Genomic DNA, 18,660 nt, shown 5'->3' with positions numbered 1-18,660 from the left:
AAGAAAATAAACGTTCAACGTGCGACCAAAAATACTCGGTGCAAGTATTGTTTCGACGATGTTGCGAGAAACCGGTGTACGCGTGTCGTTGGAAATAACCGATCGAATGTACTTACTTTTTAAAATTCTTTATTCTTTAAAATACGTTTGACAATATCGTGCATCAGTCGATTGAAACTTTTATAAATATTTATTTCGTAAAAGTGACAGGGGTATCGTGCTTTTCGTTAGAACCGATCGTGCAGAGTGCACTTTTTCAATAATTTCGTGTGTAGTTGGTGCGACAACTGTTCCATTCTATCGATACACTGTTGCGTGCGGTAAGTGGGGGAAGTGCTAAAGCGTCGTTTTGAATTGAAACGCAGACACCTCGTACGAGGTGTTCTCACGTTGTTGGAATTTTATCCGAGGGGAACGGAGATCACATTTCGTGATCCGTTTCTCCGTTTTATCGTCACATTTCCTTTTATGTGTGTTAGTGTTAATCGTTTGAGTTTATCGATGTCGCGTAGCCAATGTAAACAGAGTACGACCTAATATTTACGTCGGTAAGGAGCATTGCTAACTGTTTGAGAAACCTTGGCGCGTTAAGAATCGAATCATTTGACAAAAGTGCCGGCTTCACGGTCGTTCGAAGCACGGATGAGAATTACAAAAGTATCGACGAAAAATTGTGGCGGTAGAGTTAGTTTCTACAATATTTCTCTTTCGTTTTTTTTTTTTTTCAAAGGGAAGATAAAAGCAATAAAAAATATACGTATGTACATATTTTGTGGGTAAAAAGTTCTCTCCGAGTCAGCAACGTTGGTAGATTGGGTAACGTTCGTTCGAATCGTGCGAGTCGTGCATTTGTTTCCGTCGGGACAGCTACAGGTATCTTTCGGGCTTCTCCTCGGTTTTTTCTCTCTCTCTCTCTCTCTCTCTCGTACACACACGCGCACTCATACACACACACTCTCTTTCTCTCTTTCTCGCGCGGTATTAGCAATTCCAACTGGGCCAGTTTTTGCTCTGGTTCGATACGGCAAGAAGTTTTTCGGTTGTTGACTCGAATTTTTACAACTCGGCCACGTAACCTTCGATAACGATTCCCGGCGCAATCTCCTCGGTGGTGACGCTCTCCGGGGCGTTTCTTCCTTCCACGGCGCTGGTCCGATCCTCTCCCCAGGCAATGTCCTTCGCGTACTTCTCCGACATCATCACCATGTCGTTGGGACTCCATTCGAGGGAATCTCGACGGCTTCCTCCGCTTTTGTACACGACGTTCGATTCGTTGTCGTAATTACCGCGATATCCCGAACCTGGCAGTGGGGACGGAGAATAGCTGTCGTAGACAGGAGTGCGCTTCATCGATGCTCGATGATGGTTCGTCTTCCTCAGCATCGCCTACGCGAACAACGAACATCGATTCGTTACGCGATCTATCGAGTACGAATATTTCACGTTCATCGTCTCACCTGAAAGTTGTAAGGTGGTTCGTTCTCATCCTGACCTTCGTTTTTACGGCTTATCATCTGCATTTCTTGAATCGGATCGATACTGGAAAACGGGAGAGAGAAACGAGAGCGGGGTAATCGATTCATCTAATCGCGTATCAGGTCGATGCGCACGAAATGCCGATCGGGTGTACGAGCTTTCTATAAATTTGCGTGTTTCAAAGTTCAATTGAAGAAACAATGGAAAAGACGATACGGGGGAATCTACATTTCATAGGCGTCGACCCAGCAGCGATTCAACGGTTTTGCGTAACGCTATCGAACCGATTGATGGTGCCATAGTTTCTACTATTTTTGTCCTCGGACTCCCAATTGTTGCCACCGGTGTTCACATTGCTTTTATTTCGAAGATCTGAACTATGGTCATTGACATTACGTATCGAGGGGGGTTGCGGAACGGGTGGAGGCGGTGCGTGTTTTTTAGGGCGTATCGACTCGATGCTATCGAAATTGTCCTGAAAAGATAGATTCTTTTTGTTACGCGTGCACGACCGAGCGTAAGAGTGGAACAATAAACCGGGAACGATAGAACTTACCGAACGAGAATTATGAGCGTTAATAAGTGGTACAGGACTACGGTCTCTCGAAGGAAGTTGAAACTCGTCGTTATCAATATTGTTCTGGAATGCATCTTCTGGCGGACACCGGACTGAGATTTTCGGGTCTCTGGAAAACGGAGTGTCGATCAGACTCTTTCCCCCGATGACTGATTGCGCCACCCGATGTGGCGAGGTCGTCGTTTGAACCTCGACGTCTGAAAAATGCAGAGCAATACTGATTGGAAAGCGAGTTCTCCCCGGGTAACAGGAACAGTCGCCATCGAGTTCAGGGAATCGAGACTTTCTCGATTTTCTCGAACTCTGGACACCCGAATCTTAAGAGGAACGCGACCCAACGAAACGAACTACCCGTTCAATAATATTTGCGATCAACTGGGGTAACATCGTAATCGCGCACGCAACGAGACTCCGATGGAAATGTAACGAGTCGAGCGTACCGTACAGATTTACGTGGACGTATAGTTTCGTAACGAGCGTTCTCGATCGATCGACAATTCTCTCTAGAACACGATGACCATGATTTAGGAAAAACATCCGGCACACCTTGTACGCGCGCGATCGATCGGACTCGGATCGAGCAAAAAGATTGACGAGCGACGTCTATAACGTAACGAGAATGTATAAAAAAGTGCGCGCGATCCGGATGAAACAAAATGTGATAGGCACCTCTGGTACGAGTGTTCCTGTAGGCCAAAGGCACCGTTTGTCTCCGTAATGGCGCGTCCCAGGCTTCGTGCTCGTCGTCAGACGCCGGTGCCGATTCGGATCTGCGATGAACGTATTTGTCAGTCGATGCCAAACGTATCCGGAAGAGTTCGTATGCGACTCTTACTTGGATAGAAACGGCATACAACGGAGAACAAAAAACAACGAAATAAAACAGAGACCGTCGCGTAAAAAATGTAGCAAAAGAAGCGCTTGGACAAATACAAGCAACACATTACATCGAAAAACCGGGCTTGGCGAGAGTCGTCGACTTTCCGCACCAATCTCATTTGGCGAGTATGAATTACGAGTAGGCGACAGATTGTCGAACACGGTAACGACTACCCGCGATACGAATGCGATCAATGATGAAATGATAGCTATTGTTCAAAGCCTATAAGAATTTTACTAAAGAGTAGATCAGTCTAGTTCGTACCTGAAAACCACGTAAGACGAACTTACCCAATATCTTTCATTTCTGGGGGTTTCTTCAATTTGGAAAATGGTAACTCGTAATCAAAATTGAAAGGTAACTTGTGCACTTGGGGTGGTTTCATGGGGCCTAAGAATGAGTTGGGTGATTCGTTGGGGTCGATTTTATCCATGGATACGTTCTCACTCTTCGCATCCAGACTGACTACTATTGCCTGATTGAAAAGATGTACCTGCGTCGAAGAATTTGCGATAAAGTTGTTGGTAACGTGTTTGATTTAATACGGATGCAGGTGAATCGACTCACTTGTTGCGAAAATTGCACGAGGTCTTGATATCGGGCTGCACGGTACTGTAGGAGGACTTGGAACATGCTCTTCGATCTCCATTTGCTGCTGTAGAATTTCATCATGTCCACTGTATTCTGATCCATCTTTTGATCCTTCCCCAGAAGAGGACCCATCTCCTTCCTTACTGTGTATCCCCTGTACACTGTTTCACGGACGATAAAACGGTTTCGCGTCAGTCGATTTTCGTGTGAACCGAACGAGGAACGCGGCGAATGTAAAATTTTCGACACTACAAGGCTCGTCAAAAAACAAATTTACCGTTCTATTTTAAACGGGTCTCGCTCGTCCTACCTTTTTGTACAATTACCGCTGCTTCCTCTTGCGTCATCTCCACCGACGCCATCTTCTTTAGAGACGCTTGCTTCACTGAAACAATACCCGTTAAATTTCCCGTAACGGAAGGTAAACAGTACGAGCCTTATTAAAAAAAGGGTAGAACGAGAGCTACGCGTGGAAAAAAATAAACAATCGGCTCGCACCTCGGGGTCTCGTCGGGCCGACGATCGATTTTACTTACCGACGGTTTTCTTCGTGTTAGTGATCTTCGACGCGATGTTCTTGCGAGCCAAGAACGCTCTCATCATACATTGAACTTTCACGATCTTTTTTACCTGGGTCTCGTACAACCGCGACAAGTACTCCTCGTTGTAGTACTTTAAAAAGACCTTGGTCTTGCCGAGCATCCAACCTTCCATTTTCAATCTGATCAACAACAGCCGACAGTTGTCTTTGGTGATCTCGACGTTCTCGTCGAAATCGAACGCCAAGAACTGATACCTGGGAGGAAACGTTTGCGTACGAACGTTGCGGTAAAATCGAAGAGAGTCGCGACTCGTGAAGCGTTACGCGAATGAAAATAGCGAGAGTCACCTTCGTAGGAATTCTTGAAACGAGATTCGACACGGGTAACCGCGTTGCCTGGCTTTGGCAGTGTCCAGAATGGACAACGCTCTCACTTGTTGTCTTACCACCTCTCGGTAGAAGCCACGCGGCGCCCCTTCGAGGTCCGATCTTAAACACCTGACGAAATGGAGCCCGTTACTTCCGCCACCCGCCGAAAGGTTCTTAAGGATCTCGAGGCTGGTGGATTTAAAGGTAGCCGCGCACGTTCGCATTTTCCGTGATTGGGAGTATTGGCCTCCGGATGCGGTGTTGAACCTCTGTTTGCGAAACAACAATCACCCAGCGATCATTCCCATTTCTATTTTTCATCGCGGACAATTACGATTCGAGGACAACGATTTCGAAAGGACGTTAAGCGACCTCACCCTGGGTTTGGACGTCTCCTGCATGGCCGTGTTCCATTTGCCTCTGGACGTCGGTTTGTCCGCGATTTTCGGGTGCTCGATGATCATGGTCAGGTTCCCGGACTTGGACAGCTTGTTCGTGAACAATTCCTTGACGATGGCGTTGTTCGACAGTCTCAACGTCTCGATCATCTCCGGCGGGACAAAGTCCCGATTCTTCTCGGAGATCTCGCTGGCGTCGTAGATCAACTTGCCCGTGTAATGCGCGACTGTGAACTCGTGCGAGCTCACCGATCTAACGTAGATGTTGCCCAACTGCGCGATCTTCGACACGATGTATTGATAGTCCTGCTGGTGCTTCGACGCGTTGTCGATTATGCTGAACAGACCGCGATCCCTGCTCATCAGTTGATCGATCGCGTCCTTGTTGTCGTAGAAATGCAAACGTTGCACGGGTATATCGTCCTCTTCTTGTTCTTGCTACGGACAAGGATCGTCGGTAGTAACTATGCGTTTTCGTTTCTCGGCGCGATTCGCGCGCGTGAATTACATCCTCTCGAGGACTTACCATCTCCCAGGCGAATACCCTTTGGTTGTAATAGCACTGCATCTGTTCGTTGGTGGTGTTCACTATCAGCTGCTCGAGTCGATTCACCGCGAAGCACTCGAATCCGAAAAGATCCATCACGTTGATGGCGTACTTGTCGCCGCTGAAAGGCAGACGCATCTTAATTAAGCGGACTCGCGAACCCTCTCGTTCTCGAAACTCACAATAAAGCGCGGGTAACCGTAAACTTATGATTGATAGTGTTCACTATCCAGTCGACTAGCCGCTGGTAGATCGTGTTGGCCAACACGTCCCTCGCATCCTTCGCTTCCTCGCAGCTGTGCTTTCTACGTACCACGTTGCCTTTGACGATCACGCAGTAATTGACCAGCGCCCAGATGAATTTCCTCTCGTCCAGATTGAGAAGTTTGGCCACTGGAATTTACAAGAAAACCAACCGGGTTAACGATTGCGAGATTCTACCCGTTTATCCGCGTTACCTCTGTTGGCCGCTTCGTTGTTGTCCATGTCGGCTTCTCCGTTGTTACCTTCGACGAATCGTATCTCGCCCAGGCTCAAGATCGCCGCGAGCACCTTCCAGATCGTGTCGCAGTACTCGTCCATCTCCAGCATCTGAAGATTCTCCTTTAGTTCCTCGAACTTCACCACGTTCCCCCGCGGATCGTTTCTGACCTTGAACGATCGTTTCCTCTCGGTCGCCTTGTCGCTTATTCGCAGATACCGCATCTTTCTGGTGGTCGGTATATCGTAGTCCTTCAGTTTGTTCGTCGAGTCGAGGCCGTCGTAGAAGTAGTAGAAGATGTGAAAATTCGATTGATTTCTGTCGGGTAGAAGGCATTATTTCGCGCGAGTGGCGCGTCGAATCGGTAAACGCGCGATTAAAGCGACCGTTCGTAACGCGGCGCGATCCTGAAATCTAATCTGCGGGCAAATTGCCGGTTCTGGCCGCGCGGAACGATCGTATCGGTCGCGATACGCGCCGACGAACGTATTCTAACCTGTCGCGGGTAGAGACTCGCCATTTTTCCAACTGATACAGCCAGAATATGGCGCCGGAGGCTTTCCCCGACGAGCCGAACGTGGCCTGAATATCCAAAATACACCTGGTCGAGTTCGGGTTCAGGGGTGTGGCCGCGTTGCTGAACGCGTGGATCACTTTTATGGCGCGGAACAATCTCACCCCGATGTCCTGTAGACTCTGCAAATCGAACGAGATCGTCCCGTGAGCAATCTTCGTCCCTCCGGTCACGTCGGTTTTCTTTTACGATAATCGATTACTTTTCCCAGGTACATGAGATGTTGAATGAGATGCAGCATGTTCGTGGTCTTCCCCGCGTTACTCTCGCCCGCCAACAGGATGTGTTGAGTCACCTCGTTGTGGAACAGGTCCTGATAGGCGCTGTCGGCCACGGAGTATACGTGCGGTGCGTTGTCCGAGCGAGATTTGCATTGGTACTTTGTGTGATACTGTAACGCGCAGAAATCGAAAGCTCTTCGAGTAACCATCCACGGTGAATTCATCGATTCTATACTTACGTCGACCCCGTAAATGTCTTGCTGCTCGTTCGGATTCAAAATCAATAGAATGTCACCTACGAAACTGTGATAGTAACCCTGCAACAATCTCTCGTTCAGCTCGTCGAGAATCGCGTCCTCGGTGAGCGTCTCCAGGGCCGCGACGTCTTCCATGAACATTGGTTCCATGGGATCCGTTTTGTGAGTCTTGAACGGAAACGGAAGAGAAATAATGTCTTTCGGTCGAGACGCTGCATCGAATACAATCGTAGATACGTTACCTTGAGGAAATTCTTTCGAACCATCACTTCCGCTTTTCTGTCGATCTTACCCTTCGGGCAGGCGTCCATCATTAGCACCTTGATCTCTTTCGCCAGCTGAAAAGCAACTTAATCAATTCTTTTACCCCCTTCGATTAATCGCTTACGAACGTTGCGTTACCAGGAAATCGTTGTCGGGTAGTTCGGTTAGAAAAGGGTGCTCGACTATTTCCCCCATGAACGGTCTGTTTTCAGGATTTTTCTCCAGACATCTGGAAAAGGGACAAGGTACATAAAAGCGAAAGTACAACGTATCGTTCGTTCGAGGAGGGTGTTTCCAAAGTTCTCGTTCAACTTTGTGAACGTATTTGTTCCAAGAGGAGAGAGGTCAATCGTCTCGGTCTTCGTGACAAACATCGTTCGGAAACAGCCCCGTTTGCGTCTAGCGAACGTACTCGGCGACAAAGTCGTTGAAGTTCTGCGACCAGTTGGACGGTCGGTAAAAATTTGGGGGTGGATTGCGAACGATCTGAAAGAGGGCTCTGGTGGGGTGCATGTCTTGAAAGGGTGGTTTCCCGTCGGCCAATTCGATCGCTGTGATTCCGATCGCCCATACGTCGGCCCGGTTCCCGTAACCGCTCTTGGCGTTGTGCGGTTTGCTCGTGGCGACTTCCGGCGCCATCCAGCACGGCGAACCGATGCACGTGTATCTTTTTCCCATTTCACCTTGCACCATCCTCGACAGCCCGAAGTCGACCAGCTTCACCTCACCGTCTCTGGTCAGCAAGATGTTGCTGCCGCGTATGTCGCGGTGGATCACGTTGTTCTCGTGCAGATGAATCACCGCCTGGGGAAGATGGCGGTCGGCTCGTTAGCATTCGACCGATATGGAAGCGCTCGCGGTAGAGGGCACGCGCGGTGTCATACCCCTCGGAACGTCGTGGATCGTTTTTCCGTGGAACGATCGCGGAATTCGTCGATCGAAAAACCGGGAAACGAGAAAGATCGATCGCGCGGCTACGGTCACGGCGTTCCAAAGCCGCGCGCGGTTTCCCCTAGCCGGGATTTCGCCGGCGGTTCGAGAGACACCGCGGTGCGCCTCGTTCCTCGCGAGCATTTATTTCGCGTGTAATTTGCCGGCATTAAACGTCAACGTGGCCTGATTTACCGCACGAGCGACCGTGGACGAATCGCTACTGGGTCCACGGAACACGTACCGACGCGAACAAGAAGAAGGGGTTGCGTGCACTTTACGAGAAAGGATCTCGTGGAACGGGCGATCGGAGCGAGCCGTGCGAGACCGAGAGAGAGAAAGAGAGAGAGAAGAGAGAGTCGAGCACCGATGCCAAAGGGCGGAGACCACGGATGAACGGAGAAACAACGAGAGAAGCCGTGCGTGCGTGCACGCGCGCGCGCGAACAGTGTGCTCGAAAAGTGGACTCGCGGCGATGATTTAGCGACAAACTCCACGACGCGTAAATATTAACCGGACGGGGAGGACGTAAACCGCGTACGATACGAATACGCGGCTAAGGGGGAAGGGAAACGTTCCTTTTCCAACGTTCGACGCCATTTATCTCGGAGCCTTGAGCGACGTTAAATCGCGAACCTTCGAAACCCGCGGCGGTAAGGCGAAGCCGTACACCGTTGGAAAAAGTAATTCTAAAGGCCGTCCGCATCTGGCGAAACCGTACTACGAACAAACAGATTAGCAAGATCGTCGATAAATGCGATAAAACGAAGAGGGCCCCGTAGGAGGAAACCTCGGCTACCAGGTTCAAGAATACGGATTTAATAGCGAGGCGAATGCCATTTGACAGTTACATCGATCCGATCTCCCCCGTCGCGGTCCTCGATCGAAAGTCGATAGGTTGATAGGTGTTGCAAGCCACCGCGAGTACAGTCATTGGTAGAAAGTACTCGAGCGACTCGGCCGGCCAACAGCGTTGCTCCCGAAGGGATCGGGTTCGCGGGGTTCCCACGGCGGAGATAATTAGCAGAACCCATCGATTTTACGCGGTCTCGGTGTTTTTGTCGCGGACAGCTAGCCACGGCCTGGCGCGGCGTGGAGCGGCGCGTTGCGGAGCGGACCGCGTATCGGTTTGCGTATCGAGCGGAAGGGAAACGCGGCGCACGATTCGAAACGGAAACGCGCGGTTCTACCCTCGGTCGGTCCCGATCGGTTCGCGGCGCGGCGCTTGACGCGTAAATGACACCCGTCCGCTCCGGGATATTTTTTCCGTAATTGTTTCCTTCTGTTCGTTTCCATTCCGCGGTTTGTTCTCCCGTAGCGGAGGAACCTCTCGTACGATATTACGGTAAATTATATTCCGCGGGGAAGGAGAACGGAATTACGGAACATTATCTCATTGTGACCGAGCGGAATCGTTTCCCTAGTAAAATTATAGACCGCGGGAAACGTTCGTTCGCAATTCGCTCGTGTTCCGCTCCGCGTCCGTGTTCCATCCATTCGCCAGGAATGGGGAGGTTGACGTTACGAATCGCGAATTTTGTCCTCGACTGTAACGCGCGGGGCTTCTCTCTCTCTGCGAAGCGGTGAAACGCCGGTGTACGCGTCGGAGGTGAACGGGACGGAAGTCTTCGCGTTCTTGATCTCCGGGTGAACGCGAGACGGGGAACCGCGGTAGAAGGGCGAACGAGCGGGCCAGCCTTTCATTTGCGAGCAGGTTAATTAGCGAGCCATCTCGGCCGTCTTATTTGTAATTTATACGCCGTGGAACGCTGCCCCATTGACGCGCGCGTCTCTCGGTCTCGCGATACGACGCGTTCCACGATTTCGCGAGGACGATTTTACCCCTACGATCGAGCCGTTCGCGATTCGCGTCGCGTTCGTCGAGCGAACCGGACCTCGTCTCGGTTCGTTCGAGCCGATTTTTACCCGCCCACCTCGCAACGGGACGATGACGAAAATTCGCTCGCGACGCCACTGCTCGCGGATCGCGACGACACCGTGATGCCAGAAGCACCGCTGACACGCCATCGAGCGCAATTATGTCGTAATAACCTCTTCTCCCGTAGAGCTACCCTACTACCGCCACGGAGATGGACGAAATTTCATACGAACGAGAACAACGCGCTTCGTTCCCGAGCTTCGTTATAATTTCGTTCCGTAATTCGAAACGAACAAAAGAACGCGGCTCGAAATTGGTACCCCCTCAAATGTCTCGGACGCGCGCGCGTTCCGAGGGTTTTTGTATTCCGCGTACGGAACAGGACGAAGAGATCGCTATCGCCGACATCGATACCGCGAACGTACCTAATTTTCCAAGATTTACCTTGATCACTTCCCTCAGGATATAACCTATATGCTCCTCGCGCGGTTTCTTGTTCATGGCTACGAGACCGCATATGAGGTCCATCACGGGTCCACCGTCGCAGAGCTGTAAATCGCAAAATCGGGACGATTACGTGTTCGCTCTTCGCGGTATAAGCGGCTTCTATATTACAAGCATGTTGCAACAGTTCAGGAAAGCAATCTTCGATTTGCATCGCCGTTCTCGCGCGTCCCGGATAGCCTACCCGAGTTGTCCGCGAAATTGCGGAAGCAATTTAGATCGACTATTCGGGACGGAATTTCATTTTCCGCGCGATTCCGCGTAATTGCTCGCGATACGGACGGACCGTGTCCCGCGCTTTGTCGCGTTCGCGGTTGTATTTTCGCACGGTGCTTTCGAAGCGGCGGTACACTCGAGAGAACCGAGTGAACGCACTCCTCGAGAGGGATCCAAGATTTTTCCACGGTTCATGTTGGCGAAGGATCACGGTAACCGAACTTTCCTAATCGGGAGATCGTAATTCTTTGGTCCGTTACCGCGAAGGAACGATAATGGAAAGAATCGACGCGGTCCCCTCTCGCGTTGAATAACTCCGGCGTGCAAAATCCGCGATCACGGTTCGATAATTTAAATCGCGCGGCGTCGATCGTCGTAAATTCGTTTCGGTTCGGTCACGCGGTCCCCGATGGATCCGTATGGAAGCACTCGGTCGCCCGGTACGAGCTTTGAGCGAATCGAGCGAGCACGCGATGCACGCGGCCGATGCATTCTTTCGGAGGCGCATCGGGCGCAGCACGAAAAGTTCGCCTACTGCCGACGGTTCGTTGCTCACGTGCCCGTAAAACTCGCCCGCGATACCATATGAAATACCATCGGCGATAAATCTTTGCCACATTGTCGTTGCGTGTCGTTCCTCTTTTCCAGCTCGCTCATCGCCTCTCCCTTCCACGGTGATCGAGATCGGTACCCGAGCTTTTTACCTTGAGACGAGAACCACTCGCGACAAAATCGTTGTTTCGTCCATGCATCTATTGCGCGTCCGTTTTGCGTTCACCGTGGTCGTACGGTCGTACACGAAGACGTCCGTAATCTTGGTAAACGATCGTGGTAACCTTTCCACGAATGTCTCCATTTTTCCGCGAGTTGGTTGCGTTTCGCAAACGTTGGCGAAATAATACTCGGTAGATCTTCCATTGGTAATCGCTTAGTGCGTCGCACGTGAGATCGGACACGTCGTCGTCGTCGTCGTTGTTGCAGTGGTTGGTGGTACCGGCGATCCATCGAAGGTCGAACGTGCACGCGTACGCGTTAAATCGAATATCGACGCGTTGCTCGAGATAAGTAATAATATTTCGTGCGCACCGCGGAGGTCCACCCGTAAATTAGGGCCGCGACGTGCCGGGGCTCACCTGCGTACACGAACGAGTTTAATGATTGTTTAATGGCCGCGCGTGTCGTAAATTATCCGTATATTCGACCGTCTCAAATGCTCGAAATTGCCTCCGGGTCCCTGGCATGGGTACGTACAGCAACTCTTCCCTCGGCGCTGCCTTCTTTTCTTCTCTTATTTTTTTTTTCTTCCTTCCTCCTCCTCCTCCTCCTCCTCCTCCTCCTCCTCCTCCTCCTCCTCCTACTCCTCGTTCTCCCTCGCCCCCGTCCCTTCCCGGCTTCACCCTTCGCGTTCCGTGTCTGTTCTCGGTCTCCGGGCTTTTCTTTTTTCCAGCGGAGAATTACGATGTTAAAGGAGTCGGATGTACCGTCGACGTCGATTGGCGTCTCGACGCGGTATCGGTTTTGGTAAGAGTAACGAGAACGATCGCGACGACGAGCTCGCGATGAAAAATCAGCGCGCACCGAGTGCTTCCGAAGCGAGAATTTCATCGTGCCGGGATTCGGGACGATGCGAGGACACTCGAGCGCGAGAATCCGCATAGACGTTTGCAAAGCCGAGCGTGCTACTTAAAAAATAATTTTCGTCTCGCGGCCACTCACCTCCATGACGAACCATATTTGATCGTACTCGGTCTTCTTCCCGGACCTCTTGCGATAAATTCCGTAGAACTCGGGAAGATTCGGATGATTCGACACGTCGCGAAGCACCTTGTACTCCTCGATGATGAGCACCTGCGACTCGGGCGTGAGCTTCTGCACTTTCACCGCGACCTTTTTGTTCCCTGTGAAATCGCGTACCGTTGCTCGAAATGGAGGTTCGATCAATACGAATCGATACTCACCGGCTTGCCGATCGATCGCCTCGAAAACGTCTCCGCACACGCCGGAACCTATGCACTCTCTGAGAAGGTAACGTTTCCCGGGATCTTGAATGCTGTCGAGCCGTTGAAAGGCGGTTCTTCGATCTTGTTCCTCCGAGGTGTATTCCTCACCCTTGCTCCTTTCGCCCTTTCTACCGTATCCGTAATCGTTCATTTTCGGAGCAGTTCGCACGGTTTTCCTGAAAAAATCGGGAGACGATTTAAACGGTTCCGATCGAATTGCGCCGGCCGAGAAACGAAGAACAAAACCTCCGATCGGTGCATTCCGGGTGAAAGCCGCGCGAGTGAAAAGTTTATTAATTTCGTTCTCGTTTCCAGGCTGGAGTGCTCGTCGATGCAGCGGGACACGAAGGCGCGAAGAGGTCGTCGCGCACCTCTTCGCGCTCACGGGAAAGCAGAACCTCGCCCAGGTGGCTCTTCCCATCCGTTCGACCGACGACGAGAAGGTCGAGAATGACTCTTCGAAGAGGACGCTCCACCGGATTTTTTACGAGAGGCCAGGTTCGGCCGGTCGAGGGCTTCACGGCGCATCGGCACAAAGGTGAGCGCTAATTATATTCTTTCTCGAGTGCCGCGTGAACGAGTGGTAATCGCTAATTAGTAGCTCGCTTCCTGAAAGCTTCGACGAGGGAAGCTTAAAGCCGCGGAAAGATATCGTGGTCGGCTCGAGATCACCGAGGAGGGGGATATCCCTCTCACGGGATATCGCATCCACCGTGGTGAACAATTTTTTTCGTCCCCCGTGGGGACATCGTAGCCAACCGTGGAAACAATTTTTACAACCTTTTCTCCCCGAGCTCGAAAACATTCCGTGGACGACGACCACGCGTACTTGCACGGTTACGTGGACGCGTTTGTCGCGGCACGGGGTCAGAAAGCTCGCGACGGAACTTGCGGGATTTCCGTGGACTTTAGTTTCTAAGCTGCAGTCGGCGGTCATTTCGGAGGGTAAGGTACCAAGAATTTGTCCACGATTCAAGTAGATACAGATCGTTCGAAACGTAGCTCGGAATTTACGATTACGAGGGTCTCGATCCCTCTGCGATAGTTTGTCCATCGATCGGTCGTCCTCGTCGATTGGTAATCTTCGACTCTCCTTTCCTCGAGCGTCTCGCGGCTTTTCTCTGTCCGCGCGCATCTCGACCGGGGTACTTGTAGGGCTGCGGGAACGCCACGGGGTCGTGCATATCCCATTTATCGGATCGCGCAGATTGCGTAAGAGTATTTAATGAGTTACGCGAGTTGGTGGGTAACGGGTGGCTCGCTTAGCAGCTTTGCGAAAGACGCGGTCGATCGATGCGGTTTCGACTTATCCGCCGTGGAGGACCTCTTCTTTTCCATACGGTCGATAAGTTTCTCGGTGTTATCAGCCGGTCGTGCATTGGATTCCGCGCGGAGAGAACCAGTTGGTACAACGCGAATGGATTTCTATCGTTCGAAACTCCTTACGGTAACGGATAACGAAGGAATCGCGTTCCTCCGGTGGACGGAGAGGATACGGACGAAAAACTTCCAACTTGGATCGTCCGTGGCGATAATTCGCGCTCGACGATGTTTGTCCGCGAATCGACCACCTCCGCGCGAGGTTTTCGCGAATACCCGCCGCGCTCGGACAACGGTTTTTCCGCGACGAATTCTCGTCCCGCGAGAAAACGGAAAGGCGAAAAAGGAGGAGAGGGTCGTGGCGTGGAAGGGGCTGGAGAAAGAGAGGGCGAGAAACGAGAGGATTCGCGTCGTTAGCCAATTCATTTATTCCCGGTGGGTCGGCGCTCGTCCGGCATAATCCGTCGATTTGTCGGCGCGACGTGTCTCGTGTAATGCTGCTTCCTGCCGCTTCTTGCCGCTTGTAATCGAAGAAGGAAAGGGAAAGGGAGAAAGGGCGAGCGAGAGAGAGAGAGAGAGAGAGAGAGAGAGAGAGAGAGAGAGAGAGAGAGAGAGAGAGAGAGAGAGAGTGGGAAAGGGAGAGAGAGAAAGAAAGAAAGAAAGAAAGACGTATAGACGGTCGGTAGGCAGAGAGAGAGAGGAGGAGGCTGAAGCGAGAGGGCGACGCGTCAGTGACTATATGTGAACGAACGGACGTAAGAAACTCGGGTTGATCCACGATGTCCACACGGTGGTTTCTGTTCAGCTCGTATGCGATACGACGCTGCGCTCCTCTCGGCTCGTTCAGTTTTCTCAGTCGTCTCGCGGAGGAGCGCGGGCAGCCCTCCTCGGTTGGTTCTGTCCTGTTCTCTCGTGGTGGTTGGCCGTTGGTCTCCGTTCCGTTCGTTTTCCTCGTTGCGCTCGGCCGTCGGAGAGCCGTGCAGGTTTATCGGTACGACGGGGCGTTAAATTATTGATGCCCGACCGCGCGTCGCGAGAAGACGAACGAGAAGAAAGGGAGAGAAGGGTACCGGAGGTAAGGACGGGTCCCGTGATTTCAGAAAAAGCTTTCCGTGCCACTCGGTCCATCGGTTCTTTCTCTTCAGCGGTTCGCGTTGGTCTTCCTCCGTCCGCTCGGTGCCCCCCGGTAGCTCTTTAAAAGGGAACGAGCTGCGCGGGGGCGACGAAAGACGCCCGTTGTGGGAAAGTTTCGCGAACCGCGATCGAAAATCTCTCTCCCCCCGTTTCGCATCGCGATACTCCCCCCGTACCCTATTTCTCCGGTTCGGCTTCGTTTCCCTTCGCTCCCGATAAGACTAAGCGAAGCGAAACGAAAGAGGGGCGGTCTCGAACTTTCGAACGCGCGCTCTCCGAAACGAGCTGTGGGAAAGTTGATATTCGTTGGCCGAGGAGGGTTCCCCCCCTACAGCGGCGGAATGTTAGCACCGCGAATCCCTGGGAAGCGGCGGGAACGGTAGTGGCGGTGGACGACCACGGCGACGACGACGACGACGACGACGACGACGAAGAAGAAGAAGAGGAGGAGGAGGAGGAGGAGGAGGAGGAGGAGAAACAAAAAGAGGCGCAGAAGCCGAAAACGATCGGCAGCCGACCGGTTCGGGCCGGTTGAAAAGGGTTCGACACTCCTTTCGCCCGGAAAGTACGGTAAACTTGGTGACAAGTGGCTCGTTCTCTCGCGGGTTTCTGTTTCCGTCCCGGAGCGGAGAGTTCTGCTCTCTCTCGGCGTGTACGCGCACGCAGGCACGCATGCAGGCAGGCAGGCAGGCAGGCACGCATGCACGCACACCCACCGTTTCGTCGTCACCGTTTCCACCAGCGGCACCCTCCCCGCGGGAATTACCCTCTCGGAAAAAGCAACGCTAATCGAATCGGTCTCTCCTCGATTCGGCGATCGATCCCCCGACTCGTCTCGCCTCGTCTGGTCTCGCACGTGAACGGAAAAAAGCGGTTATCGCGTCGCACGGGGTCGCGTATCGACGACGATATCGGTGCGCGTTGCGGTTGGGGGGCGGGGGGTGGTAAAGTACGCGTTCGAGTTCGCGTCCCCTGCGTCGACGGGCACGAGGGTTCCGCTTCTTGCGACGCGGCGACCTCTCTCTCCCTCGGACCTTTTACAGGTTCCCGAAGATCGATCCTTTCGGCAGATAACGCTCGCGTCCTCCTCTTTCGGATTCCAAGGCGGAGGTGTCGGTGTTCTCGCGATCGAGCCGGGAATCGCGAAAAATCGCTCGTTCGCTGCCGGTCGTACGTTATTTCCGTCAGGGGGTTAATCGATACCGGGAATCTCGCCGCTGTGTTCTTCTTCCCCGAAGCTCATGCAACATTTAACTTTTCGCTATATTCCAGCACGGCTCGCGCTTGCGATTGCCCCCACCTCCTTTCGGTTCCCTCGTTCCGCGTCTTGTCTTACCACAATGTATCGCGACGTTTCTTTTTTCTCCTATCTCTCGGCTCGTTCTCGTTGGAAATACCGATACGTCGGTGGCACGGCCGCGTGTGTCCGTCTTCGTCGTTCTTGCCCGACCGAAGTTGGCTCGAGACGACACCTGCCTGGATTTACCTCCAATACCCGCGCCGGCAGCGAGACGTACGCTCTCCTCCGCGCTCGCCACCGGCTTCTCCTGTCCCGCCGTTCTCTCTGTATTTACGGGTTTCTCTCTTTTTCCCGGCCTCCTGGCAAAACATCCTGAAACACATGTTCCGGCACCTCCGAGACGCGCACCGTGGAACGTAAAGCACCTTCGCGTGTATGTATACATACGTACATATATGTGGACACATATATATACATATACACATACATATATATATATACATGTATAATATATGTACGTACGTGTACCATCTTTTCTCTTTTCCCCATTCTTCTCCCTGCGTTTCCCTTCAGCCGTTGTTCGGGATCAAACGGACCTCTCTCTCTCTCTCTCTCTATTTTTTCTTTTCTCCCTTTCTTCCACTTTTGTCACTTGTTCGGTCTCGTTCGCACTCCGTTTCCCTCTGTTCCCGTTAATTGCGACATGATTCGCGATCCGACTCGCGACGAGACGATGGCGGCGATCACGGTGTCTAGAACGATTCGACGCGAATCCGGATCGCGGAATGAAAAGTCGCGTCCAAGAAACGAAGAAACGATCATTTTCCTCTTCTTCTTCTTCTTCTTCTTCTTGTTCCTCCTGCTCCTCTTGTTCGTCGTGGTGGTCTTCCCCGAGACTCGAATCGACTCGAATCCTCGTTGCTCGCGACACTCGGGGGTTACGGATACTCACCGGGGGTATCTTCCCGATTTCCGAGTAGTCGACGCGTCGTCGGAGAGGACTCGGCTGGTTCGTGTAAGATCTAGGCGACCGACGAAACGAAGGGGTTTTGCGGAAGGTGCAAAACACTTACTCGTAAGGGACAAGTAACGGGGTGCTCTTAGGTTGGCTCGCGATGAAACTCACCTCTAATTAAAACGTCTGGCAGGTTGTGCAGGCCCTGCGGCGTCCACCCTCGCAATGTTCGCAATGCTCGTGTGCCGGAGTAAGAGCCGAGCTCTACGACGCTCGTGTAGGGCGGTGTAGTCACGATTGCGTCGAGGGGGTGCTACTGGGGAGGGGTGCTTGGCTTCCATGATCCAATAACGCCGACTTAATGAACTAACTGCTAACTCGCAAGCCTGTTAGCTCATTGATTTCGTCCCCGAGATCGTCGTCCAGCCCCAACACCCTCCCTTTGTCTTCGCGGATCTATCTTTCTCCTCGTTCCGTTCTCCCCTTCTTCGCGGTTTTTCCTCCACCTCCTCGGCGACGAATCCGGCGAGCATTTTCTGCGCGGCGAGTCGTCGCCGTGGCCGAGCAATTTTTTAATCGAGGCCGACGTATAGAAGGGGGCAGTCGGTCGATTCGGGCGAGCACCGTTGTTCTTCCCGTACGGTGGACGAGGCGAACGTCGAACGTGTCGCGAATACGCGATGCCGCGGAAATAATTATTGTTCAGGTACTGGTATCTAGCGATAAAAAGCATCGCGTCGTGCTCCTGGTTCTAATCTCGTTGGCCGGATCGATGCGCCTTGAAAAAGATCTCCCGAGGGTCGCGCGATAAATTAATGCGCTTTATCGCGGCTTCTTCAGGGTCGTCCTGGCTGGCTTAGTCGTCAAAGGGAGCCGCGATTAATGCGAATACGCGCCAAGCCGCGCAGCGTCGAGTCGAGCCGAGCCGGGTCGCGTTCTCCGCGTCGAAACGGTTTCGTCGCGAGCGGAACCGAAGATACCGATCGCGTCCGGATAATTAGCCGAAAGTCCTTGTCGAGGAGAGTCTCGGTGACGCGGAAGGACGACGAGGAAATCGCGCGTCGACTGTTCCCCGTAAACGACTCGTGAACACGTTCGTCTTCCAAGGATGAAAGCAAACTCGTACGACAGAGGGTTGACCGTCGGGTTCGTTCGAACGTTCGTTACTCGAGAGATTCGCTCGCGAAATTGCTTTTCGAAATTGCCGCGACGATGGCGATTATCGGGCGTCGAGGTCACGGCCGGCACCGATCCGCGCGAAACACGATTACCTCGTGTCTTTGTCCGATTTCGGAGCTAATCCAGG

General features: G+C 52.4%; 2 protein-coding genes across 6 annotated transcripts in view; one reads left to right on the top strand and one right to left on the bottom strand.

Annotated features, from left to right (window-relative positions):
* The window catches only part of LOC143152111 (protein Wnt-6-like), an 82,129-nt gene that overhangs the window by 6,179 nt on the left and 57,290 nt on the right, over positions 1–18,660 (top strand). Inside the window, exon 4 of the mRNA XM_076321837.1 lies at positions 13,021–13,243. Within this exon, the coding sequence (XP_076177952.1) occupies positions 13,021–13,243 (223 nt within the window). The remainder of the gene's footprint in view (positions 1–13,020; positions 13,244–18,660) is intronic.
* On the bottom strand, positions 116–17,627 carry Ninac (STKc_myosinIII_N_like and MYSc_Myo21 domain-containing protein ninaC). 5 transcript variants are annotated; one of them, XM_076321826.1, is made up of 26 exons: positions 17,526–17,588; positions 16,922–17,421; positions 16,194–16,771; positions 12,664–12,881; positions 12,422–12,603; positions 10,430–10,534; positions 7,589–7,980; positions 7,315–7,405; positions 7,155–7,250; positions 6,895–7,080; positions 6,637–6,825; positions 6,357–6,556; positions 5,838–6,178; positions 5,562–5,772; positions 5,359–5,500; positions 4,812–5,270; positions 4,414–4,703; positions 4,061–4,320; positions 3,835–3,909; positions 3,501–3,685; positions 3,224–3,426; positions 2,723–2,823; positions 2,033–2,250; positions 1,761–1,951; positions 1,458–1,539; positions 116–1,386 (listed from the first exon to the last, which is right to left on the bottom strand). In XM_076321826.1, the coding sequence occupies exons 4-26, from the start codon at positions 12,854–12,856 to the stop codon at positions 1,057–1,059; spliced, it is 4,722 nt and encodes a 1,573-aa protein (XP_076177941.1). In that variant the 5' UTR covers positions 12,857–12,881; positions 16,194–16,771; positions 16,922–17,421; positions 17,526–17,588; the 3' UTR covers positions 116–1,056. The 5 variants fall into 5 exon arrangements, with proteins under 5 accessions (XP_076177941.1, XP_076177943.1, XP_076177942.1 ...); XM_076321828.1 differs by having other exon boundaries at positions 16,496–16,771; XM_076321827.1 differs by lacking the exon at positions 17,526–17,588 and having other exon boundaries at positions 16,922–17,506.

Source organism: Ptiloglossa arizonensis, chromosome 10 (genome assembly GCF_051014685.1).
Source record: "Ptiloglossa arizonensis isolate GNS036 chromosome 10, iyPtiAriz1_principal, whole genome shotgun sequence".
Taxonomy (NCBI): domain Eukaryota; kingdom Metazoa; phylum Arthropoda; class Insecta; order Hymenoptera; family Colletidae; genus Ptiloglossa; species Ptiloglossa arizonensis.
Note: the sequence above shows the minus strand (reverse complement) of the source record. Positions and strands in the feature narration are given on the sequence as shown.